The 25,051-nt window shown below is 35.4% G+C and overlaps 3 protein-coding genes across 5 annotated transcripts; 1 reads left to right on the forward strand and 2 right to left on the reverse strand.

Moving 5' to 3' along the window:
* The first annotated feature begins 4,094 nt into the window (after positions 1-4,094).
* On the forward strand, positions 4,095-12,873 carry LOC110661724 (ABC transporter B family member 11). The gene is made up of 14 exons (XM_021820441.2): positions 4,095-4,377; positions 5,742-5,865; positions 7,225-7,608; positions 7,744-7,798; positions 7,883-8,058; positions 8,171-8,392; positions 8,536-8,774; positions 8,881-9,406; positions 9,487-9,760; positions 10,091-10,965; positions 11,190-11,456; positions 11,542-11,805; positions 11,919-12,212; positions 12,340-12,873. The coding sequence occupies exons 3-14, from the start codon at positions 7,306-7,308 to the stop codon at positions 12,694-12,696; spliced, it is 3,852 nt and encodes a 1,283-aa protein (XP_021676133.1). The 5' UTR covers positions 4,095-4,377; positions 5,742-5,865; positions 7,225-7,305; the 3' UTR covers positions 12,697-12,873.
* Positions 12,874-13,051: 178 nt separating this feature from the next.
* LOC110661725 (uncharacterized) lies at positions 13,052-16,315 on the reverse strand. Of its 2 annotated transcripts, none has more exons than XM_021820442.2 (7): positions 16,152-16,315; positions 15,972-16,046; positions 15,552-15,609; positions 15,189-15,244; positions 14,471-14,533; positions 13,877-13,945; positions 13,052-13,472 (listed from the first exon to the last, which is right to left on the reverse strand). In XM_021820442.2, exons 1-7 carry the CDS (start codon positions 16,206-16,208, stop codon positions 13,209-13,211), a joined length of 642 nt encoding a protein of 213 aa, XP_021676134.1. In that variant the 5' UTR covers positions 16,209-16,315; the 3' UTR covers positions 13,052-13,208. The 2 variants fall into 2 exon arrangements, with proteins under 2 accessions (XP_021676134.1, XP_021676136.1); XM_021820444.2 differs by having other exon boundaries at positions 13,052-13,463; positions 16,152-16,310.
* A 4,129-nt stretch (positions 16,316-20,444) lies between these two features.
* LOC110661721 (L-cysteine desulfhydrase) lies at positions 20,445-23,049 on the reverse strand. 2 transcript variants are annotated; one of them, XM_021820434.2, is made up of 2 exons: positions 21,546-23,049; positions 20,445-20,941 (listed from the first exon to the last, which is right to left on the reverse strand). In XM_021820434.2, the coding sequence occupies exon 1, from the start codon at positions 22,909-22,911 to the stop codon at positions 21,550-21,552; it is 1,362 nt and encodes a 453-aa protein (XP_021676126.2). In that variant the 5' UTR covers positions 22,912-23,049; the 3' UTR covers positions 20,445-20,941; positions 21,546-21,549. The 2 variants fall into 2 exon arrangements, with proteins under 2 accessions (XP_021676126.2, XP_021676127.2); XM_021820435.2 differs by lacking the exon at positions 20,445-20,941 and adding an exon at positions 21,230-21,406 and having other exon boundaries at positions 21,546-22,933.
* Between the last annotated feature and the right edge of the window lie 2,002 nt (positions 23,050-25,051).

Below are 25,051 nucleotides of genomic sequence, written 5' to 3' on the forward strand. Positions count from 1 at the left end.
TAAATTGCAAATTAAACACAAAACACCAATATTTATTTGATTCACACTCTCAATATAGGGCTACATCCACGGGCATGCCATCTTTCACTATCAATCATAATAAATCATCATTACAAGTTCAAAACTATACTACCCATGAACTCAATTACACTCAAAAGAACCCAAATTTCATAATTACTCATATTAAATATATTAGTTAGTCCCTCTCAGTCTACTCTAGACATAATCTAATATATTTACTATTATAATATTAAATCATAAAGAGTGTCTTTAACTATATGAGCAAAAGCTTTCTTACCAATGAACAAGAATCCATTCCTCTTGAATTCTATATACTTGCTCTACCTTAGACCAAAGACTCTCTACTGCAATGGATAAAACCTCTCTCTATAATGGGTAACAGCCTCACAATTTCTGTCATACTCCTATTTATAGTTAATTCCCTCAACTCTAATTTGATTAGGAGTCTTACTCTATATATGAAATATTCTTAATATTTCTTCCACTCAAATTAGGAAAATGTTTTCCAAATCAACTAGGATTTTGAATCATAAATTTAACAATCTCTACCTTGACATAAAATATATCAACTATTACATACCTTAAATTCTTGGGTACTTTCAATTATCTTATCTCCATGCTTGAGCTTGAACTCTTCAAATTACCAATATCTCCAATCTTTATCTTGGGTGTAACTTGCTACTTTCTTTAAAAGATTTTTGCGCTATCAACTATCATGATTTTGCATCAAGAGCTCAATAATTTAACGTGATTCAGCGTAAGTCTGCTCCATCAACAAATTCACCATCAAGGAAAAAATAATTACAATCACTAATTATTTTTTCACTCTCAAAGTCACTCAAACAAAACTAATGCACTTGCTCAAACAAAACTCACGCACGGAATTCAACATACCTCTCTACTTTGTGAGCTCTCTATAATATATTTTATATAATGGCCAACTAACTAGTCCTTTTAGAACTCTAATTATTAAATTTCATAATTTAAATTCTACTAAACTTCCTAAATTAATTATACTTCCTAATTCTAATTGGACTTGGACTCTAGTAGTTTCTAATAATTGACTCGAATTTTCATTAAATCCCCTGATTCTTGCAGTAGTGGAAAATCGATATATCACTGATATTAAAACGTCATGGATGACAACTACAACTATTTGCCTCGTGCCCTTGTGTGACTTCAGTTGTCGAGGCACAACCAGCATAACTTCATATGATATTTTAAAGAAAACAATCTACTTAATCCCACTAGCAAGTAATTATGATTAGTTGCTTCACGGTCTTAATCCTCTTCCTAATGTCTTATACTTGGAGAAGAGTTGATTAATTGAAAAATTAAGTCAGACGTACGAAGATAATGTAATGAATTTCTGATGAGATGAAGTTAAGAGGGAAGTATAAAATTGTATTGAACCAGTAAAACAGTTATGACATCACCATTTATATTTTAATCAGGCTTGACCAACCATCATTTCCTTAGCAAGAAAGACGAGAATAATCCAGGGTGCCATTAAATCCTTTCCCAGGGTGCAATTAAATCCTTTCCTTCACATGCAAGTCGATTGATTTTTGAAACAGCAAGATTCAACATCCAGAAGGGGTGGCAAGGACAGAGACTGAGATATATAAATTTAATTTCCTGACAACTAAACTTTGAAGACTTTATAAAATATTTTTTACCAGTTTTATAGTTACAGATTATTAATATTAAATGCTAAGTCTTTCAGCTATCAGCATCTTGATCGCCTGCAGAATGCAACGCCTGGAAAATGCCATTTCCAATACCTGCGACGTTCCAGACGGGAAACCTTTCCTTTTGTCTCTTGATATTTGTCATTCCAGCTCGAATGTGATTCTGTTAAATTATGCAGCCGTTTACCTGACTGAATAATTTTAGGTGGAATCCCTATAATATTCCTGGTTCATCATAAACTTGTTACTTAGGGTCTGTTTGGAAGAGGTGAGGGAATGATAAGTAATGAAAAGGTAAAAAGGGGAAAGGAAGGGGAAAGGTAAGGGTAAGGAGAGAGTAATGTGTATTCTCTATGTTTAGAAAAAGATGAAGGAGGAGTAAATTTAAGGAGTGTAGAAATAGAAATATTCTTAACACTCTTCTCTCTCTCTTTACCCTTTCTTACCTCTCAATTTGGGGCGTAAAAAAAATTGAGATTTGAGGAATAAGAGAGGTAAGACTTATCTTGCTTACCCTTTTTTATCTTTATTTACTCCTCCCTTACCCTCATCCAAATAGATAAGGGTTTAATCAGTTGATTGACATGGTAAAGATAATTAAATATAATTTTAGAAAATTATTATTTAATGTCTTTTTCTAAAAAAAAATCTTTAATGGGTTTTAAGATAAAACGAAAAAGATTTTTTTTTTTTTGAATGTTAAACATGACTAAGTCTATAATTGAACAGTTCCTAATTCAATCGTTAGACTTAATGATTGATGAGAAATTCTGAATTCAAGGCACAAACATGTAAATTTAATAAATAGGTCCTTTTCACCATAAGACACAAATTTATAGATTTAATTGATGGGTCTCACCATACATTTTGTGTTTTGGGTTTATGATGGATCGAATTCAGGCAAAAAAATCCTTGATTTATATTATTTTTGATGGTCAAGGCTTAGATTAGCTTTCAGCTTCTCCTCTCATGTTACCGTTACACACTTGCAAATTTCAATTTTAAAATTAGCTATTACGTAGATATATAATGGTGTATATTTTAATATTGTGAAGATATTTCAGTGAATGAATTTCTTTGATGTATTTAAAATAAAATAAAATAAAAGTAAAAAAAAAAAAAGGATTTCAACTAATATGATGTTGATTGCCGGCAACAAGTTCCAGCCTGGGATTGAGCCATTCAAACTTCTTGAATAGCCTCTTTGTGAAGTCAAACCTCCTACTTGCTATTCCCATCAAAATGCAAACCTTCCTTACTTCCTCACTAAAGTCAAACTCCCCCTTGTTTTCTTGGCCTTGAAGCTCTGATCACATTGGGTTGATGATGAGTAAATCTACCTTATCTTTTTTCAGAGTTCTACTTTTTTCTTTTTTTTCATTTCAGCTGCACAATAAGAGTAATTTTCTCATTTTGCACACTCATTCAGTATACTTTTATTAGAAAAATGATTTTCTCATTTTTCACAAATCTCATTCATTTGGTGTAATTTTATTAGAAAAATAAGATTTCCCTTGAAGATATGCTAAGTAGTTTTTTTTTTTAAATAATTTGAATAACTGTAATAATCTATGTGTCCATTGTTTATTGAGTTATCATTCTATGTCGATCACTTCAATGGAATAATTTATCCAGGAAAGGAAATTATTACATGCTTTTGGAATACCATGTCACAGAGTTGAGTTGGTACACCCCACCAATAATAATAAAACACATTAACGATTTTATTTTAAAAAAAAAAACCAATTTTATCAAGACGTGGCTTAGTTTTTATTCTTGTAACTGCAAAAAAAAAAAAAAAAAAGTCATATCATGCAATGGTGTTAGCTTGACTTATTTTGTTAAGTTTTTTCTGAATTTAATTTACAATAAAACTTTGATTTATCAAAAAAAAGTTACTTACGTATTTTATTGTTATTAATTGGGTGTATCACATCATGCTTGTGACATAGTGCACGGGACTATGTAATAATTTCCTGCCAGGAAATTACTCTTGAGTTGGGGTGGTTAGAAAAAACAGAAGAGATGGAGCATGAATTGTTTTTCAACAAAGACAAAACTTTCTAGCAAACACCTAATACAAGAGATGAGAAGATGAAGAGAAACATAAATTCATTGTTTAAAGACAGGAGTTACACAACTAGCTACATTGCAAACAAAGAATTCTGTCTTTTTTCTCTTCATTTTCGTAGCTTTAACTCTAACCTTCCACAACTCTCTCCAGCTCACATTTTCTCTCTTTACTCACTCATATTTCCAGCAGCTCACTCTTCTTTTTATAGGTGAAGGGTACCTTTTCAAGTCAATAAATACACACTTAATGCAAGACAAATTTCCTAAATTATTTTCATGCTAAAAACATGGACAACCACATTACGTCAAAAAATTTTCTATAGCATCAACTCTAACAAGGGCAAGAAAAAACTAGCCCTTCAGAGCTCAAATGTGATAATAAATCTGCCATTGCTATCGTTGAAAATCCTATTCAGCATGGCAAGACCAAACACATAAGGTTAAGTTCCACTACTACATTCGAGAAGCAGATAAGAATTTGGAGAATAAATTTGTTCATTACAGTTATGAGGAGCACCTAGCAAACATTTTAACAGAAGCATTTCCAGGGGCAAGATTTTCGATTCTGAGATTATTGCTAGGAAGGTTAGAGGTATGGAATTTTCCTTGGAGACATGTTAAGCTGGAGCTACAATTTTCTTTTTGCCTCTCTTGACTATATTTTATATTTCTACTTTAGCTAATATATAGGTAAAAATTAAAGATGATCAATGTTTTAAGGAAATTTTGTCTAGCTAAATTTACTTATACTATGCTTGTATTTCCTCCTTTATAAGAAGAAACAAATCAATGAAATAATGATTGAGAGAAGTTCCATATATATATATATATATATATATATATATATATATATATATATATTCTAAGCTTTCTGGTCTGAAATTTTATGTTTACTGTTCATTTTCTTGCTTCTGAATTTACAAATTTAAATTCGAGATAAAAAAAACCTGATTTTAGTAAACTGAAATTGCTGGAAAAAAAAAAAAAAAAGAAAGAAGTTAGTTACACCAACTTGTGCAAGGCATTCTTGACATGATTATAGGCTATAGCTTAGAAAAAGGGAAGGATCTCTTTGTGATAGTCATCACTCCAATATCACTCTTGTTTGTTGGTGCAGCAACTTTATACGTACATATAATATTGAAATCTATGTGTCTGTCAGGAATTAAGAAGCAGAAAGATAAAACCCCTAATTCTTCGGCCTAAAGAATATGTTCTTGGTGCCTATCTTTAATTTTTTTTCTCTTTTTCTTTTTTATATTCTTGCAAGCATTATCTGTTCTCCAATTAAAGTACAATTATTTGTGTTATTTATACAATTACAGTACAATTATATATGTAATTAGTTGTATAAAGCTAATTACATGCATGCCATGATCATATATATGCTAGCTTGTGAATTGCATATGAGACAGATTTGATGGTCACTTTACAGTGTCATGTGATCAGTAATTGAACTTTACCTAACGGACATATGTATGTATGGTGCTTCTCACATGCCGAATCTTGAACAGATGCCTCCATTTCTATATATATTTTAGACTTTTATTACGTGTTAGGTTGTCCAAACCAGTAGTCCACACCACCAGCCGGAAAGGGCACGAGAATATCACAAAATCCTCTTCTGCAGTGGAATTGAAAAAAATACACGCACGCAAGGCGAGTTTCTAATGGAGACAGAGTAATGGTTGAAAACATGAAAGTGAAAGCACATATTTTATGCATTATTTACAAATAAACAAATAATAATGCCTATTATATGCAGAAAACAAGGTTTCTTGCTCGCTTATATAACAAGAAATATATGTGTAAATTAATTTTCTTTGAGGAGAAAATAAAATAATTTGTGATTCTGTTGACAATGAGAAAGGAGTTTTTGACCATAGGTTTAGTAGCTGCAGGATTAAGAGTTAAACTAAAGAAGGATATATAATGAATGTGCTTGGACATTAACAGGTAATTAAGACTCGAAGCTTGAAGAGGCGGGAGCTAGCTTATGTACGGCAGGCGCCAACTGTATCAAGTTCACAAGCCAAACATATTAGAAACTGCTCACCATTATTATCCTTCAATTCTTCTGGTAAGTGAAAAATTCTTTCTCAAGAGACCTTTTCTTTTTCCCTGTAGTTCTATCTTGATCTTCGTTCTTTAACAGCTTGTTTGTTTGGAGGAAGTTTTTGGAGGTAAAAGAATGAGTTTTTAAAGTAGCACGCTTGATTGGAAGGAAGATTTTTAACAGAAGGAAAGGTTTTTTTAAGGTTTAAAAACCTCCAAAACTTTCCTTTTTTCAATCCACTAAATTATTGGGTTGAGAAAATTTTACTATTTACTTACTATTATTTTCCCTTACCTTACTTTATATAAACATTCTCTCGTTCCATCTAAACACACAATGTAAGATGTGCGTGAAAAAATGAGGAGAAACTTCTTTCGGTTTCAACTTTCAAGAAAATTGCTGTATGTTCTCACAGAATTCATTTGATATCCATATGAGCTAGAGCAGTTGAGGCTGCCAAAGGAGGAAGATTGAAGAAATTAGTGGCGTGCTCAAAATGTCAACCATTTTAATTAATGCTGTGCTTTGATTTCTTTTTTTATTTTTATTGAATTTAACGTTTATTAATTACTATTTTACTTTAATGGGTAATAGGAATCGTAACTTGTGAGATTCAGATCCTTGTTTTCATGCATCTAGAAGAAAGTTATAACTAAAAATCCTAAATTTTAGGGATAATACTAAGATAAAGATGGATCTTTTTTTATACTACATCCCTATATTTTAAAAACCCTAGTCCCTATAAGTTGATGTTGATTTGAGGCGGAGGATAACTTCGTCTGCTCTATCAATTACTCACCCACTTACCTATTAGTCAGTGAATTGCAGAAGGGGCATTTGTGTCCTTTTGATAGTAGTTTGTGCCCGTGAAGTGTTTGACATTAGATGAACTCCTTATGGATTTGGCTTTTCCCATTAAACAAAAATCATCACCAATTTTTCTTCTTTTTGTTTCCCAATTTCGTGTCTGCAGCGTAGTTTTCAAAAGTAATGAAGAAAAAAATAATTCAGATATCTCCGCAATTGCAGTGAAAGGTATTGATCCAACTACTGAATATCTATAGATATGAATGCATGTGCATAACAATGAATCATGGGTTAGTTAGGCATGGTTACTGTTTCTTTTTTTTTTTTTTTTGTCTTAGTCATTCTTGCTTTAATTAAAGACAAAGAGGCAGGTCTCTTTTTATTTTTCTTGAACTGGTCATTGGTAATGGTTTGGAGTTTGTTGAAACGTTAAACCATCACTCTCATATACTATTTGTTTGTTTGTTTTCTATTGCCGGCCATGACCGGTTCTATTTTTAATGTAGTATTTTGTGCTGTTTTCTGTTACTTCCACTGCAAGTTAGTTTAATAAGTTTATTTGGATGTGTTCTGCAGCCTCAGGCTAAATTCTCTGCAAAGTTCTGCGCCTTCTGATACTAATTCAATTTCTGAGTTTCATATCTTGGGATTAGAATTATGGCTGAGGAGAACGGGGATCCCAGGATGCATGAGGCCAACACATCAAATTCTCAGGAGCAGGAGAAACACTCCAGCTCCAACGGGAGCAAAGAGAATGACAAAGAGAAAGCTAAGACAGTTCCTTTTCTTAAGCTCTTCTCCTTTGCAGATTCCACTGATGTCTTGTTGATGATTACTGGCACGGTTGGTGCCATTGGGAATGGAGTGTCTATGCCTCTAATGTCGTTGCTATTGGGACAAATGATTGATTCCTTTGGAGGAAACCAGAGTGATAAAGATATAGTTAATATAGTTTCCAAGGTAGAATGAAATTAATAGTCGGCGGCTGTAACATTTTCCATGGAATTCAGATTCTAAATTATGTTTTTTATCTTGGGAATTTTTGGAATTTTTCATGTGAAAGTGTTAATGATTTGATACTTGCAAGTTTTTCAGGTCTCTCTAAAATATGTCTACTTGGCAGTAGGAGCTGGAGCAGCAGCCTTTCTTCGTAAGTTCATCCCATACCTGATATGCCGACAAAATTTTCTAGAAGTACTGTGAATTAAAAGAAAATCCTGTGTTTGTTTGCCAGAGGTGACCTGCTGGATGGTCACAGGGGAAAGACAGGCAGCACGAATAAGGAGTTACTATTTGAAAACTATATTGAGACAAGATATTGCTTTCTTTGATAAAGAAACAAATACGGGAGAGGTTGTTGGTAGAATGTCTGGTGATACTGTTCTTATACAAGATGCAATGGGTGAAAAGGTACTATACTGCTGCAGTTTTTAAAATCCTCCAGCAGGGGAAGTTGCAGTGAACTTCATTAATCTTTTCCATCTCATCCTGGGACTAATTCAAGTCTGATTGTTTTGTGCAGGTTGGAAAATTTCTGCAGCTGATGGCAACATTCATTGGGGGTTTTGTAATAGCATTTGTCAAAGGGTGGATGCTTGCCCTTGTCATGTTATCTGCTATTCCCCTGCTAGTTCTAGCTGGTGCAACTGTGTCCATTTTGATATCCAGGATGGCAACTCGTGGACAAAATGCTTATGCAGAAGCAGCTACTGTAGTAGAACAGACAATTGGCTCAATTAGAACTGTATGCTATGTAACCAGAGCAAAAAGATGTTCGAGAAATATTAGAATCTTTCTTTTGATGAACTGAACCTATCGTGCAATGAACTATGTTTAATTTTGCTACTTATTTTTTGGTAAAGGTATGACATCTATTTGGCATTCCAGGTTGCATCTTTTACTGGAGAGAAGCGGGCCATTAGTGTTTACAACAAGTATCTCCAAATTGCTTACAAATCAGGTGCACACGAAGGCTTTGCTTCTGGAGTAGGTATTGGCATAGTCATGTTAGTTGTATTCAGTAGCTATGCCATGGCTGTGTGGTTTGGCGCAAAGATGATATTAGAAAAAGGATATAGTGGAGGACAAGTTATTAATGTGATTGTTGCCGTGTTGACTGGTTCGATGTGAGTTCCTTTTACGAGTTCTGATGTGAATGCATACATATGCTAATTGATTTTATACAAATCTCCTTTCATGAATCTTTTTTGCTTGTTTCTTGGAATTATGCAGGTCCCTGGGGCAGACATCCCCTTGTATGAGCGCATTTGCTTCTGGTCAAGCCGCAGCGTATAAAATGTTTGAGACTATTGATAGGAAGCCAGAAATAGATGCTTATGATACAAGTGGAAGAGTATTGGATGACATTCATGGAGATATAGAATTGAAAGATGTATATTTCAGTTATCCAGCTAGACCGGATGAGGAGATATTCAGTGGATTCTCTCTTTCCATCCCAAGTGGCACGACTGCAGCATTGGTTGGGCACAGTGGAAGTGGGAAATCAACAGTAATCAGCCTGATAGAGAGATTTTATGATCCAAAATCTGGTGAAATTCTTATAGATGGCATTAACCTCAAAGAATTTCAACTTAAATGGATTAGAGGAAAAATTGGTCTTGTCAGCCAGGAACCGGTGTTGTTTTCTTCTAGCATCAAGGACAATATTGCATATGGGAAGGATGGTGCTACTATTGAAGAGATAAGAGCTGCAGCTGAACTTGCCAATGCTGCAAAATTCATTGATAAACTACCTCAGGTTCTAAGTTACTGCACATTTGTCAATCAAAATTTTGTTTTAGGATCATATAAATTGCTGATTTTGAATTTTGCATCCAGGGACTTGATACCATGGTTGGTGAGCATGGAACTCAGCTATCTGGTGGTCAGAAGCAGAGAATTGCAATTGCAAGAGCAATCCTGAAGGACCCTCGAATTTTACTTTTAGATGAAGCTACCAGTGCACTTGATGCAGAATCTGAAAGGGTAGTTCAAGAGGCACTAGACAGGATTATGGTCAACCGAACTACTGTTATTGTTGCCCATCGTTTGACCACTGTGAGAAATGCTGATATGATTGCTGTCATTCATAGAGGAAAGATGGTCGAAAAAGGTATCTCTAAAAATTATAGCCATAAAATAAACATTCTCAAGTTGAAATGTTGTGCATTATCCAGTATGCAAAGTCAACTTTTTTTTTCTTCATGGCATGTTTCCAGATATTTGCAAAGTTCTCAAATTATGCCATGTAGCTTTTCAGTAGTTTTCCAGAGTTGAATTCCTGAAGTTTCCAGTGCTAATTATAACATGGTCTAGGAATCCATAAATGATTTCTGACCATAAGAAAATAAATGTCTTCATACTTGAGCCTTCTAGAATTTTGAACTTTGTGATGTGATCGAGAGAGAGGAAGAAACATGTTGACACGCCTGTCAATTTTCAGGCACGCACTCAGAACTGCTTGAGGATCCTGATGGAGCATACACTCAGCTTATACGCTTACAGGAAGTAAATAAAGAGACAGAACAAGCACCACAGGATTACAGCAGGTCAGAAATTTCTATGGAATCATTTAGACAGTCAAGTCAAAGAAGGTCATTGCGCCGTTCCATAAGTAGGGGATCATCAAGAAATAGCAGCCACCACTCGCTTTCACTCTCATTTGGTTTACCCACAGGATTCAATGGCCCTGAAAATGACCTTGCAGATGTAGAAGATTTTCCATCAAAAGAACAAATTCCAGAGGTCCCCATCCGCCGCCTTGCCTATCTCAACAAGCCAGAACTTCCAGTTCTTATTGTTGGCACTATTGCTGCAAGCATAAATGGTACAATACTTCCAATTTATGGTATACTGATCTCGAAAGCAATCAAAACATTTTTTGAACCACCTCATGAACTGAGAAAGGATTCAAAGTTCTGGGCACTGATGTTTACGACCCTTGGTCTTGCGTCATTTGTGGTACACCCATTCAGAACATACTTCTTTTCTGTAGCTGGGTCCAAGTTAATACAACGGATCAGGTCCATGTGTTTTGAGAAGGTGGTTCACATGGAGATTGGTTGGTTTGATGAGCCTGAGCACTCAAGTGGTGCAATTGGTGCCAGGCTCTCAACAGATGCAGCAACAGTGAGAGCCCTAGTCGGAGATGCATTAGCTCAGATGGTTCAAAACATTGCAACAGCAGTGGCTGCTATGGTCATTGCTTTCACTGCAAGTTGGCAACTAGCATTCATTATCCTTGCATTAATCCCTCTGATAGGTGTCAATGGAGTAGTCCAAGTAAAGTTCATGAAAGGATTCAGTGCAGATGCCAAGGTATGCCCAAAAGCCAATCAGCCTGACTTGGCTGTGGCAAGCTCAACTCAATCCCGGGGGAAATAAATAAATATTTTGATGATTGAAGAAACTGAATACTCATCCATGGAGTCTGTCAAACTGACATTTCCAGTCAGACATCTTCAGACTGCTATTTGACAGATTATTGGTATCGTATAAATTTATATATTTAATTACTAAGACATAAATCTAAATGGTTGCAGATGATGTACGAAGAAGCTAGCCAAGTTGCTAATGATGCAGTCGGGAGTATAAGAACGGTTGCTTCTTTCTGTGCTGAAGAGAAGGTGATGCAACTGTATGAAAAGAAATGTGAGGGGCCTATGTGGACTGGAGTAAGGCTAGGATTGATCAGCGGCATAGGATTTGGACTGTCCTCCTTCTTTTTGTTCTGTTTCTATGCAACTAGTTTCTATGCGGGAGCAAGACTGGTTGAGGGTGGCCACATTACATTTGCAGATGTCTTTCAAGTTGGTTATCTTTCCTATCTATTAACTTTGTTCTCCAATTACAGCATATTGTTCAGTGATATTGAAACACGTTTTCATCTTGCAGGTTTTCTTTGCTTTGACTATGGCAGCTGTAGGAATTTCTCAGTCAAGTTCCATCGGTACTGATTCCACCAAAGCGAAGGCTGCTGCTGCCTCTGTGTTTGCAATCATAGACAGGAAGTCAAAAATAGACCCTAGTGATGAGTCAGGAACAACAATAGAAAATGTAAGAGGAGAAATTGAGCTTCATCATGTAAGCTTTAAGTATCCATCTAGGCCAGATATTCAGATTTTCCGGGACCTCAGCTTAACTATTCGTTCTGGGAAGGTAACTTTTGTAGATATTTTGAATCCCATTTGTTTCAGGCAACTAGTACATGACAAAAAGCAATTAGAAATGATAATACATTAGAAAAATATTGATTTTTTTCCTTGTTTCAGACTGTTGCCCTGGTTGGAGAAAGTGGGAGTGGTAAATCTACAGTAATTGCATTGTTGCAGAGATTTTATGATCCGGATTCAGGTCATATCACACTTGATGGAATTGAAATTCAGAAGTTGCAATTGAGGTGGTTAAGGCAGCAGATGGGGCTCGTCAGCCAAGAGCCTGTTTTATTCAATGACACAATCCGTGCCAACATTGCGTATGGAAAGGAAGGAGATGCAACCGAAGCAGAAATTATAGCTGCAGCAGAATTGGCCAATGCCCACAAATTCATAAGTGGTTTACAACAGGTAAGAAAACAATATAATGAATGATAAAACCACACCATCAACGTAGTTGGCCTATGCAGGGGTAATGTAAGAGAGAATTTTCTGAAATAGATGTTAGATTAAAATAAAATGGCAACGCAAAATGCAGGGGTATGAAGCCGCAGTAGGGGAGCGAGGAGTCCAGCTGTCTGGAGGACAGAAGCAAAGGGTAGCCATAGCTCGTGCCATAGTCAAGAGTCCAAAGATACTGCTATTAGATGAGGCCACCAGTGCTTTAGATGCTGAATCAGAGAGAGTAGTTCAAGATGCACTAGACCGAGTGATGGTGAACAGGACTACGGTGGTGGTAGCTCATCGGTTATCGACGATCAAGAATGCAGATGTTATTGCAGTGGTTAAGAATGGAGTTATTGTGGAGAAAGGAAGGCATGAGACTCTGATCAACATCAAAGATGGTTTCTACGCCTCCCTGGTAGCACTTCACATGAGTGCTCAAACTGCATAAGCTATAATTAGGTTTTCTATTTATGGTCAAAAGAGACTCGAATTCTACGAATAGAATGGAACTTGAAATGTAAATGTTTCCTTCTCTTTCTCTCTCTTTGATTGAGATTAATAGTTGTTAAGTGCAACATATTTCCTGATAAATTAATAAAAGCAAAAATATATAAATTTATAAGTATCTTTGTTATTACATTGCTTTTAACTCATTTTATAATTAAATTTTATAAATTCGAATAATTAGAGTTCAACTCAGTGATATCCGAACCCACTCAGGCGTGTCCACAGGTTGTCACTTGTTCTATCCATTACAGAGAGTGCTACATTGCATTTCCTTTCGGGATGGTTGCAATACACAATAAGTAAACAATTCTCCTCATTTTTCATTTTGTTTTTCTAACGTAGAAGAGAGGACTACTGCATGCCCTGCTTCCGCTTACATTACAGGAAACTAAGGCAAATTTAAGAAATTAAATCAAATAATTATAGATATCCAAGATATTACTACCAAAAGTACTAATCATCATCCTCACTTTCATCGCTATATGACACAAGACCAGTTTTAGCAACCTCAGGGAACTCGTTAGGATCACTATTAGGTACTTTCACTTGGTCTGAAGATTTTTCAGTATCAACATCAGGTGTGCTCACAATGTTTGAAGGTTGAACATTGCCTTCATGTGTCTTTGCTTTCTTTGCCTGTGGTTTGACCTTAATAATCATATTTAATGAGCGAGTAGATGGATTCTTCTTCCCAACGGTTTTCCGTTCCTGCATACACTAAAATGGTTCCAATTAGAAAGAGAACATACCAACTCTTAGCGTGATTTCACATTTCAACAGATGCTCATACAATAATCATTACCAACCTTGTAGATTAATTTTTTTTGCAAGTTAATCTATTTCTTTTATGAGCTTAGTAAATTTTAATTTTGCTAATGCAAAATGATGGTGATTAATATTAGGCATATAAGACATTGATGCTTTAGTTTCCCTACACTAACCATAGATTCACACATTACATCAGTCTAGAATGTGTGAATCGCATAAAACAGGAAAGGGAAAGTAACACACACTTGTAAACATGCACAAGCACACACGTGTCTGCATTCACATGTGTGTGAAGCCTATAATAACCGAATGTTATCAAGTGCAACATTCCACATAATCATGATGAAACTAACCTGAACTACAGGAACAGGTGGCTTTTCGTTCAATTCATGCATAATGGTAGACTGTGCAGCAACTGCAGCCTGAAAGACAAATCAGACAGTACCATATGAGATAAAAGACATAACAAAAATGAAAGATCAAAAGTTCTAAACACATCAATAAAAAGGATATTTTGAAAAAATTAAGGGGATGCTCTGAGTAGTCGTGTATTAGAAGGGATTATTAGCACAATAATTTTTGCGCTACTCAAAATCGTTTATATTTTGAGAAGTTAATAAGACTAATCAAAGCAGCATATGGTAAAGAAGATATTATGAACTCACTTGGCTCTAATTCCCCTATAGCTTGAGCATTAATACACCAACAAATTAGAATGTACAACTCCATTTTTCCACAGGGACTACAATCCGATCAATAGACTAAGCTTTCCATGAGGAAATGAATAACAAGTCCCATTATCATGATTCATGAATTACAATAATAAGAAGGCAATATCTTGTCAGTGTTAACCATCAGATCTAGAATCCTAAATATGAAGTCAAAGCAACACCCTGAAATCTTAAAGTTATAGCAGTTGTCCAACTTGAATAAATTTAGTAGATTACTTGGAAAATCCGAAGCTGTTCCTCTTCCTCGTATGCCATTTGCAGCTCATATTCCCTCTTTGACTGTTTGCACAATATACAAAGAACAAACAAAAAAATTTTATTAATAATATCAATAACAATTCTGATACATGCTAATAATTTTTTTTTTTTTTTGCAAAACATCTAAAGTTATTTAGTCAAGAAAAAGGTGAATCATTCTTTCGTGTGTCTCAACAGGTACATCCAGCAGTAAACAAATAAACATTATCAGGAGAAGAATCACCGCATGCATAGACAGCAACAATCATGTGAAGTACTTACTTAACAAATATTAAATAGTTTACAATTGATTATGAGTTTCTGAGTTAAAAAAAAAAAAGAGCATTTTTCAGAAAAAGCATCGTTTTAGATATGTGCAAAAAAACTGTTTGGAAAAAATTATTTTGTTATTTTAATATTCTTATGGCTAAAACATGTCAATTTTAATTATACTCTCTAAATTTAATTATACTCTATAACTAATATATTTAAAAAAGTGTTTTCTTAACAGCAATTGTAACAACAATGCTAAATAAGCTCTTAATTAACTTAAAATCCGAAGTCTTATCATATAACATACTCTCCTTATGAGCACTAGCCGATGTATTGATTAATCATAAGTAAATAAATAAAGAACCAAAAAACGTGGCACTTCTGGTACAGTCCTAAAGATACTGATCTTACAACATAGTCTTACCATCTCCAATTTATCAAGAAACTCAGTCTCATCTTCATCCAAAGCTTTAGGAGGCCCTACAACAAAACCAGTGATTAAAGCTTCATTCTTAAATCCCTTAATCCATTTTGCACCTCCCCCATGCACACTTAAGAACACTAGAATATGATAACTGGAACAACATAGAGTGGACAAGGCATGCAACCAAATTCTCTAATGATAAGGATACTATGAATGAGTAGAGAGCTAAACACAACATCTTAATACAGTATATGATGCTATCCTTTCCAATTCAAGTACTAAACAGGAAAGTAGCTGTATACATTAACTTACAAACTGATGATAAGGGGGGAAATTGGATCCACTAGTAAACTAAGCACTTACTATGCTTGAACCGTTCATTGAATTCAGCATCCCGCTTGTCTTTATTCTCCTTCAAAATCTGGGATGATGGAGGTAAAAAAAGGTCTATAATAAGAGAAACGATCAAGTACTAATGCACTTCCGATAAAGCGACCATAATATAGCACTATAATACCGTCAATCACCTACACTATAGTTAAACATACACCTGGCTAAGCGTTAGTTTGTGCAATGAAAACAAAAGTTCACTTGAATATGAGCACAATGAAAAATCGTTCATTAATTAAGCTCATTGCTTATTTTAATCACTAGTTTAATATCCTTGTTCTGGAAGCCCTAGTTTTTATCGGAATTGGAAGCTGCCATTTTTCCATTAAAGTAACCAATTTACTAGCTATTACATTTTAGAAGAAGAAGAATATGAAAAAGAAGGGGACAAACCTCGTAGAGAGGCCTATCTCTCTGGGCAGTGCCGTCATCGACCCGCTCACCTCTTGCTTTCTTAGCCTGATCTAACTGTAACAGCAGATAGGATTCGGAGCAAAATAACAAATTTTGAAATCCAAAGGACAAATTAACACAAGAATATTAGGGTTTTTAGGGATAAGTAATTGGGAATACCTGTTCCTCCGAGATGAAATTCATTAACCTTATGGGTCTTGGCGATTCCTCTGCCATGTTTCAAATTTTTTTGCTCGATAATTAACAATTTCCCGTTTCCAAGCCCTAATTTTCTTGCAGTTATTAGGTTTTGACAATCAGAATCTATTTCTAAAAAATATATATATATAAAAAAAAAAAAGAAATAATCTAACGTCATCTAGAGGCATAACTTTTAATATTAAATTTTAGTTAATTTTTTAATAAATTGGTTTAATTTTATTTTTAATTTTAAAACATTTTATTTGATTCAATGTTTTAAATATCAATAGAATCTGTTTTCTTTCAAAAAATATATATCAATAGAATCAAATTAAATAATATAATTTTTTTAATTAATTATTTTTCAGTTTAAAACTAAAAAAAATAACTAAAATTAAATTTAAAATAAAAAAAATAAAGATAGAACCTCAAATTCTTATATCAAACCATATAAATTTAAATTAAATTTAAATTAATTTACTTTTCTTCTTAATTTAATTTGATTTAATTTAATTTATTATAAATTTTAATTCTTTGATTTGATAAAATCACTTATGGCAACCTCTTGACGAGGCATGCTTAATTTTTTAATATTTCACCTTTTTTTTTAGATCAAATATTTCACTTAATAGCTCACTTTTATGTAAATTATAAGTATGAGGATTCAACATTTGTTTATTTTCAGGTGATTTCAGACATCAGCAGTTTTCATACAATTCAACATCACTTCCCCTGGAGAGTGTCCCGCTTGACGAGTTGGGCATTGTGACCGGCTCAAATTTTGTCGTTTATAAATAGCATTGGAGTTAGAGATTGCAACGACTCGAGCATCTGCAGGTATTTATTGCTTAAAATTATTTATATAAATAATTAAATTAAATATATGATATATATATTTTTAAATAATATTTATAAATTTTTTGTTAAATAGAATCTAAATGTTTTATAAAATTATTAAATTTTTAAAATATAAATTATTAATAAAAAAATATTTTTATATAAATTATTAATTAAAAAAATATAAAATTAAATGAGTTGAAGTATTTTTAAATAATAATAATTGAGTTGATGATATGTTCAGGTGAGTGATTTTTGTAAATGTTCTATTTGTTATCATGTCTAATTAGATGAATGAGGATCTGCTATGGATACCTCCGTTGTTTTTCATATCACAGATATGGATGGCCAAGACAAGTTCTTAGGCCTTCCGATTGTTATTCATCGATCTAAGAAACAAGCTTTCAACCAAATCAAATATCATAACCATCATAAGATTGCAATTGTCAAACTATGTCTTGCCAGCAATTCATCTCTATGGCCATCAACCATTATGAGGACTACATAAAAGCTCAAAAGCAAAATCATAATCATGCCCAGAGCCTGAGACTTAGTCATAAATCAGAAGTTATCTTTGCTTGGATGCTCCCGTGTAGCGATAAGATAAAATTAAACTTTGATGGGTAGTTAATAAGGCTAAGAACTTAGGCTCTATTGCCATCATCACTCGTAATCACTAGGGTTTTCCACAGGGCTGACCTTGTAAGATTCTCAGAAATATGACAGATCCTCTCATCTTGGACTGTTTAGCCTGCCAAGAAGCTATTCTCATGGCTAGAGCGAAAGGCTTCGGGAATATTTTTCTTGAAGGTGATTCGTAAATTGTCATCAGAGCATTTCAAGGTGGGGCAGTTACCTTTTGCATTCATAGCATTATAGAAGACATCAAAGCGCTGTGGACAGTCTTCAAGAGTGTTCCTTTTCCTTCGTGAAGAGAAGCGGCATTTATAGCTTTGCAGGTGATTCGTAGCTCATCATTCATTTGTAAACCGGTGGAGCAAGTTCGGCTCTTATGCCGTCTTAGTTTGTCTCAGTTTTAATGATCTTTGATAAAAAAAATAAAATAAAATAAAATAAAAAGATACAGATCTGTTTGGCATTACTGTTGAAATTGCTGTTAGAGAATATTAAAAAATAATTAAAAATTAAATTTGATCAGTTTTAATCATAAAAATACTAAAATAATAAAATAACTTTTTTCAAATTACTTTTCTCAACAGCATTTAAAATAATATTTTTATTCAGAAAAGCAGTTTCAGGCTCTGAAACTCAATGCCAAATAGGATTATAGATAACAAGTTCAAGAAGTTGCTTTTTTTAAAAGTTGCTTCTTCATAATTTTGATTTTGCTGGGCTAAATATGATAACAAATAACACATTTCGTAAATTTATAAAAATTTGCTTTACATAAGAGAAGCAAAATGTCAAATAGTATATAATTTATTTTTTTAAAAATAATTTTCTTTTATCCAGCAAATTTTTGTGAGATTGTTTAGTAACTTTATATTAAGCAAATTAAATATAAAGAAACAAAAAAAACATTCAAAGAAGGTTGATGTGGCATTCTTTTATTGGTGATCCAATAATCCATATCCCTCCCTCTCTAAAGCTAAGCTATGTTTGACATAGGGAGGAAAATAGAAGAAGGAAAATGGATCAATTTTTATGAGAAGTGTAACGATTTGTTAGGTATCTTTTATGTTATTTTGTTTATTCGTTATTTTTGCAATTTGTAGCTTTTATTCATCTCATGGTGGTTATTTGCAAAATAAAATTTATTTTGTTGTTGAATTGTAATTTTTGGGAATGAGGATATTGTCAAGTTTCTCAAGCTCCCCTTGCAAGTCTTGCAGGTAATAGAAAGATAGCAATGTAATGAAGCAGACTCCTTTCTCCACCAAGCAGCTTTATTTATTTATTTTTATTTTTTAGTAGGGAATTTCTCCACCATGTAGTCTTAACTTGTGCTGTTTTTGCCTCACTAATTCAACTAGGCTATTAACTGCTATGCTTACTTATAAATCATGAACAGTAATCTTATGCCAAATATATATATATATATATTTACATATTCAGCTAACAACAAATTTTAATTGTTCCTTAAGCAGGAACGAATATTAAAAATAGAAAAAGAAAAAGGATACTTGAAGGAGTGATGATCATGCGAATGGTCATCTTGGAAGGTGTCAAGGCAGCTCTTGAGATTTATTTGAGGATGATTTTCAGCATGTTGCCCTTAACATGAAAAGTTTTCATTCTCTTTATCCGCATACCTGGGTCCTTGTATAAGAGGCAACTCATCTGCCACCCTTCCAACTATTATTAGCTTAACCATACCCAACGAGAAATTATATATCCACAAATTGTGAAGGTCAGTTTTGTTGGTACGAGGCTCAATACACAACGCCCTTTATAACAGGACTAGAGAGGAGGTAATTTAAATTGGTAGTGAAGTTATTCCTTGGCTGCGCGACAGAAGGTATGCAAAGAATTGGCAAATGCATGAGAATATTCATTTCCTTTCCCCCACATGCTTGTTTAATATTTGGATATATATAATTAGATGATCTATTCATTCAAGAAACTTTGTGGGAAGGAAGATAAGCAGGTAAAAAGGCTATGATCATGGGGATGGGTTGCGTTTGAAAATTGTACGAAAAAAAGAAAATCAGCTATCAACTGGGCTTTCATCCATGAATATTTTGGTGGAGGCTTTGCGATCAATTAGTTCCGGCTCCAAAAGGCTGGAGAGAGCAGGGGAAGAGAAGGGCAGAAGGCTTCGCCCATATGGCCACTGTCCGATCAACTGTTATAAGAAGAATAACAAGAAGGGAAACTCTGTTTTTTTTCCAATGAAAAATGCGCGATCTTGTTTCAGCAAGCTAATTTGTTATTTGATTCATGGCAAGCCGATTTCAAAAAGGTCGCAGTCACAGATGACCTTTGCTGCTTGGCTTTAGGCATGATTAGAGACGTTCTCTCTTTAAAAACATCTAGCATTTAGCAATTAGCACCGATGTTGACATGAACCTCTATCTCTATCTCATCATACCGTACGCTGTAGCAATGCTCTTATAATTCAATTGTTAACACCAGCCTCATTCTTCACCATGTTTATGAAGCAGACGTGTCAAAAGGTTCTCAAGTCACTTGAAGCCAAAACCAAAACGAAACTACTTTCCAATTGAAGGCTAAAAGATTGTCTACTCGGCTTATGATAATATAGAAACTGTTTACACTTTCAATTAGCATATATTACCTCTAATACGTTATGCTGCGGAATCTTCCTAAATTGCCTGGTTCAGATGCTGAGACTAGCCACAAGCATCAAAAAATTAGGGAAACGCAAATGCTTTTTCATAGACTTCTCCAATATTTGCAGTGAACTGCCAAATAATGGATAATAAGTGATAGCCAATGAAGATGTCTACTGACTTTTATCACAAATGAGAAGAGGTCATTTGAGATTTCAACTAAATATCCTCCGTCAATATTTTGAAAGTAAATACATGCAAGGAGTCATCAAATTACACCTCCAAAGCCAAGAAATATTAACATTTTCCCAGTCCAAGAGAGGCATAAAGTTGCAAAAGTGGAAGAACGCCAACAGTTATCTGGATCGTTGCATCCATGCAGATGTCAATGTCCCAGCCAAAAGATGGTTGTTGATCATTAAGTCTTTCAAACTAATCTCTTTCAACCAAATAACTTCAATCTGCACTCAAAGGACTGAAGAATTAACCTAAATGGCAGAAAATTCAAAAGACCAGCATTCACCACTGACAACTACTATCCCCAGTTTGATAGACCATGCCTGAAGGCTGAAGCATATCGCTTTTAGGACTATGTCAGCCCCTTCTAAGCGAGCTTCTACTTTTATCTCCATCCTCCCTAATGGTTTTTGTCTTTGCTTTTGGCTAATAATGTTTGGTCTGTTATTCCAAAAAATTCTTAATTGCATCAGCACAAGCAGCACTTAAAATACCCGAAAGTTTATACATTCTGAAACTGAAACCTAGAAAAAAAAAAATACTTGTCCTATTGACCAAACATGCAAAAAAAGAAGAAAAAAAAGGGGGAAGAGGAGGGGGGGGGGGAGGAGAGAGAGGGGAGATGGGGGAGGGGGAGGGGAACCTTTTGGCCAAGAATTTTTCAGCATAAGAAAGCATAAACAACAGAATCTCAATAAACTTAATATCTTCAGCAGGTCTGCTCCAGAGTTCTTTAAATTAAAGTGTTTTGAGTAGATTATAGGAGGAGAAAATGGATGCCAAAGTGTTTCTAGACAAATCAGATGAGTGTCAGGCATGTGCACAAGTCCAACACTACATAACTCTCATTGGCGGCATGTAAGCGATTTATAAATGATACACCGTTATTAACTGATCTTCATGTTCCTTGAGTCATATTGTAGAGGAAATGTAAAAGAGATTATATCAAATACTAAAGATTGAAAAATCAGCACAAATCACAAGTAATTCTACATTTGGACACAAATATTTCACAAGAAACTCCAATTGTGCGCAAAAAGAATACCTCTTCACTCTGCAAAAAGCTTTTTGGATATCTGTGGATCATCAAGAAGTTGATATATGGCATCTCTAAGCTTGCAATAATCCTCAAACGTATTATAGACCTGATGAGAAATCCTTGCATAGGCCATTATGAACCCATCCTTATCCTTCACAGCCGCCTCACCATTTTTTCTAGGTGCCTGATAATGAATTGGAACCTCAACCCCATAATTCGAACGCAAATGCGACCTTAACCTCAAAGCATCATCTTGACTCATTACACGCAATCTTGAAGGCAAGCTTACCATAATCATGCCTGCACACATCTCCGGCGGGGCCCCTAGATTTGTTCCCCATGACTCTGCTAACATTTTCCCCACCTCAACAATCTTCTCATGGTTCCTATTCATTATTCCATCAAGTCCTCCTTCAAATCGATTAACAAACTCCAAAGCAGATGGTACTACTAGTTGAGAACTGTAATCCCTTGTCCCAATCCACGCACTCTCAATTGGCAATCCATTCCCATATTCATGTGAAACCACGGGGTGATGCACATCAGAGGAGGAGCTGGTTTTTTTACAATACAAAAATGCAACTGATGGCGGGCAGAAAAACCATTTGTGCAAATTGCTAGCGTAGAAATCAGCCCCAATTTCTTTAACATCTACTTTAACACTACCCAGAGCGTGAGCTGCATCAACAAAAACCTGGTCCACGCCTTCTTCTCTACAAATTTTAACCAATTCCCGGACTGGAGTGACGACACACGGCATTGATGTTATGTGATCGATTATTGCTAACCTAACTTTTCTACCACTAGCCTTACCTTTCTCTAACCCTTTCCTAAACTCAGCGATAATTTCTTCATCGGAGTTAACAGGAAATGGAAGCTGAACTTCTATTACTGATCCACCGGTACGCGTGACATACGCTTGCATAGATTTTTTTACGGCTTCATAGGCGCAGTGAAGCATCAAGACGGCGTCGTTCTCATGGAATTTACCATCGGCGAAGGAACGGCCTATCTGCTGGAGGACAATGGCAGCGGCGGTGGTGGCATTGTCGACGAGGGAGACCTCGTCCACATCATCGGCATTAATGAGGTCTTTAACCAGTGTCCGCGAATGAAGAATCCCCTTGCGGAGCGTATTGAAGTAGAAATCGTCCGGTTGCTGAAGGAATTTGAGTTGCCACTTCCTCTGGGCGGCAAGCACCGATCCAGGGCAGCTCCCGAAGCTCCCGTTGTTGATTCGGGCTATGCCAGACTGATGGTGTGCGAACTCTTCTCGGATTTCGGATTCGGTTATGAACCGAGTGAGCCGGGGCTTCTTGGTGAGTTGGTGGTGGTGAGCCGACTCACCGTTTGGAGGATCTTTGTTTTCCATTGGGGTGAGTTAGGGTTTGGGAAGAAGATTGGGCATGATCTGAAAGACTGCTCAAAACTTGAAATAGTGGAACTGTGGCTCACTGTGTGCTTAGAATCAGAGGACCGAAGGGTGAGATGTGTCGTCATCCAGTTAGAAATGGTATGGCAAGGGATGTGAAGAAAACGCTGTCGTTTGATTTTTGGATATTAGTGTCGTGTTGGCATTTTGCAAAGGGATGAATGACGATGATCACGTGATTCCCGTTTCCAGAGAAGGATAGATAAACAACTTGGGCCAAGAGCTTCGGATTCAAGGATTCTCAACGGATGTAGCCTGCCCGGAGCGGAGCGGTGTGAGTACCTGAATTAGGGTTATGATTTAACTATTAGATATAATTAATAATTATTAATTTATTCTCTCCCGAGATAGTAGAAGCGAAGTAGTTCTCTCTCTCCCAAGATAGTAGAACTTTCCTGTTTAGTTTCAGCCCAATCTTTGCTGTCTTTGGTGGAGATTTGGTGAGTAGGTGTGTCAATAGTAGCAGTCTTCCTGTGGTGAGTCTCTTTCAGTCTGGCTTGAATTCTCAGCAATGAATTGGCTTGGATTATATCTGAGCTTTTATGAAGCTTTAATGGAGCAATTAGCAGACTCTATTATTTCTCTATGCGAAAAAACTAGTACTCTTTTGTGGGAGGATATTTCTCTGGAACTGGGGACGGATGATTCGGCGGCTTAGTCTCTATTAAATATTATTTTGGTTGATAAGATCCTGTTTAATAAAAATCTCTCTGTCAATCATGTTAGAAATGTTCTAAAGAAGATTTGGACCTTGGCATTTGAATTTCATGTTAAACCGATCACAGAATTTAAGAACTCCTTCCTGTTTAAGTTCTCTCATGAAAGGGATAAATTTAGAGTAATGGAAGGGGTACCATGGTCTGTGAATAATTCTCTGTTAGTGTTGAAAGACTGGTTCCCCCCATATGAGGTTAGAAGAAGTGGATTTCTCTTCAACCCCTTTTTGGATTCAAGTACATGGTTTGCCTCTGAATCAAATGACAAAGCAAAATGCAGGGATGATAGGGACTCTGTTTAAAAGGCTTGTTGATGTGGATTTGGTCTCTAACCATGATATCTCTGTGGGTAGCTGTTTAAGAATTCGGGTAGAGGTGGATGTTAACAAACCTTTGTTGGAAGGATTTTCTAGCAAAAAAGCAGATGGGTCGGTGGAAAGAATCAGATTCCGGTATGAGAGATTACCTGATTTCTGCTATATGTGTGGTGTGTTAGGCCATCAAATACAAACTTGCCCCAATATTTCCATAGTAACCAATACAGAAAACAGGAGTAAGAGACAAGAGTTTGGGCCATGGATGCGAGCAGATCTGTTCTCTTCAAAGTTTCAGGAACAATATGGGGAGCGAAAAATGGAGGAACAAGGATCAGCCCAAGCCAGTGCGATGGGCTTGCAAAGGAAACCAGTGGCGCGTCATCCTCAAGCGCCTCCATCACAAGGGCTTCTGACTCCCTCTGAAACTTGCCACCTTGTCCCATCAACCTTGAGCAAACTAAACTTCGAAAACCTCAACCCCAAAAGCAAAGCCGTCATAGTACAATCCATACCAGAAATAAACCCCTTACCTACCTACCATAGCCTTGAACCTACTCAAAAGCCATCATTAGATTATATGAGTTCCCATAACAACCATCAATTAGCAGTTACAAAGGTTCAAGAAACCAAAAAAGTTACTGTCATCCAAGAGAAATCAAGGCATGTATCTCAACAAATGTCCTTTAACCCAGTTAAACTTTCAGCTGCTGCAAACCAAACCCACACAAGAAAACCAAGTGATGTTAACGCTTTAAACCCAAAAAAACTAAAACCAGGCCCAGCAATAATGTCAAACCTTACCCCTCTGTAAGGCATAACATGATCCCATAGAATACCTAAAGAACTACCGAACTTCACCTACCGATAATTCATTAAGTACACTATAAGGGATTTTAAAACTATTTTCTTGCATTTTAGAAGTGGTGAGCATTTTGGTATGAATTAAAATCATTTATTCAAAGCTTATAAACTAGTAAAAATTTTATCCATTTTAATTTTACCGCAAATTTTATAAAAATTTTAACAGAGTTCTGTTTATATTTGGAG

This window comes from Hevea brasiliensis, chromosome 2, assembly GCF_030052815.1.
Source record: "Hevea brasiliensis isolate MT/VB/25A 57/8 chromosome 2, ASM3005281v1, whole genome shotgun sequence".
In the NCBI taxonomy this organism is placed as follows: Eukaryota; Viridiplantae; Streptophyta; class Magnoliopsida; order Malpighiales; family Euphorbiaceae; genus Hevea; species Hevea brasiliensis.

Excerpts from the sequence above, each read along its gene's own strand:
- LOC110661724 (XM_021820441.2), top strand. The coding sequence starts at position 7,306 with ATGGCTGAGGAGAACGGGGATCCCAGGATGCATGAGGCCAACACATCA. Across the intron at positions 8,393-8,535 it reads CAATTGGCTCAATTAGAACT|GTTGCATCTTTTACTGGAGA; the intron begins GTATGCTATGTA and ends TTGGCATTCCAG. Across the intron at positions 10,966-11,189 it reads GATTCAGTGCAGATGCCAAG|ATGATGTACGAAGAAGCTAG; the intron begins GTATGCCCAAAA and ends AAATGGTTGCAG.
- LOC110661721 (XM_021820434.2), bottom strand. The coding sequence starts at position 22,911 with ATGGAAAACAAAGATCCTCCAAACGGTGAGTCGGCTCACCACCACCAA.
- LOC110661725 (XM_021820442.2), bottom strand. The coding sequence starts at position 16,208 with ATGGCAGAGGAATCGCCAAGACCCATAAGGTTAATGAATTTCATCTCG. Across the intron at positions 14,534-15,188 it reads TTCTTGATAAATTGGAGATG|TCAAAGAGGGAATATGAGCT; the intron begins GTAAGACTATGT and ends TTGTGCAAACAG. Across the intron at positions 13,473-13,876 it reads CACCTGTTCCTGTAGTTCAG|TGTATGCAGGAACGGAAAAC; the intron begins GTTAGTTTCATC and ends GAACCATTTTAG.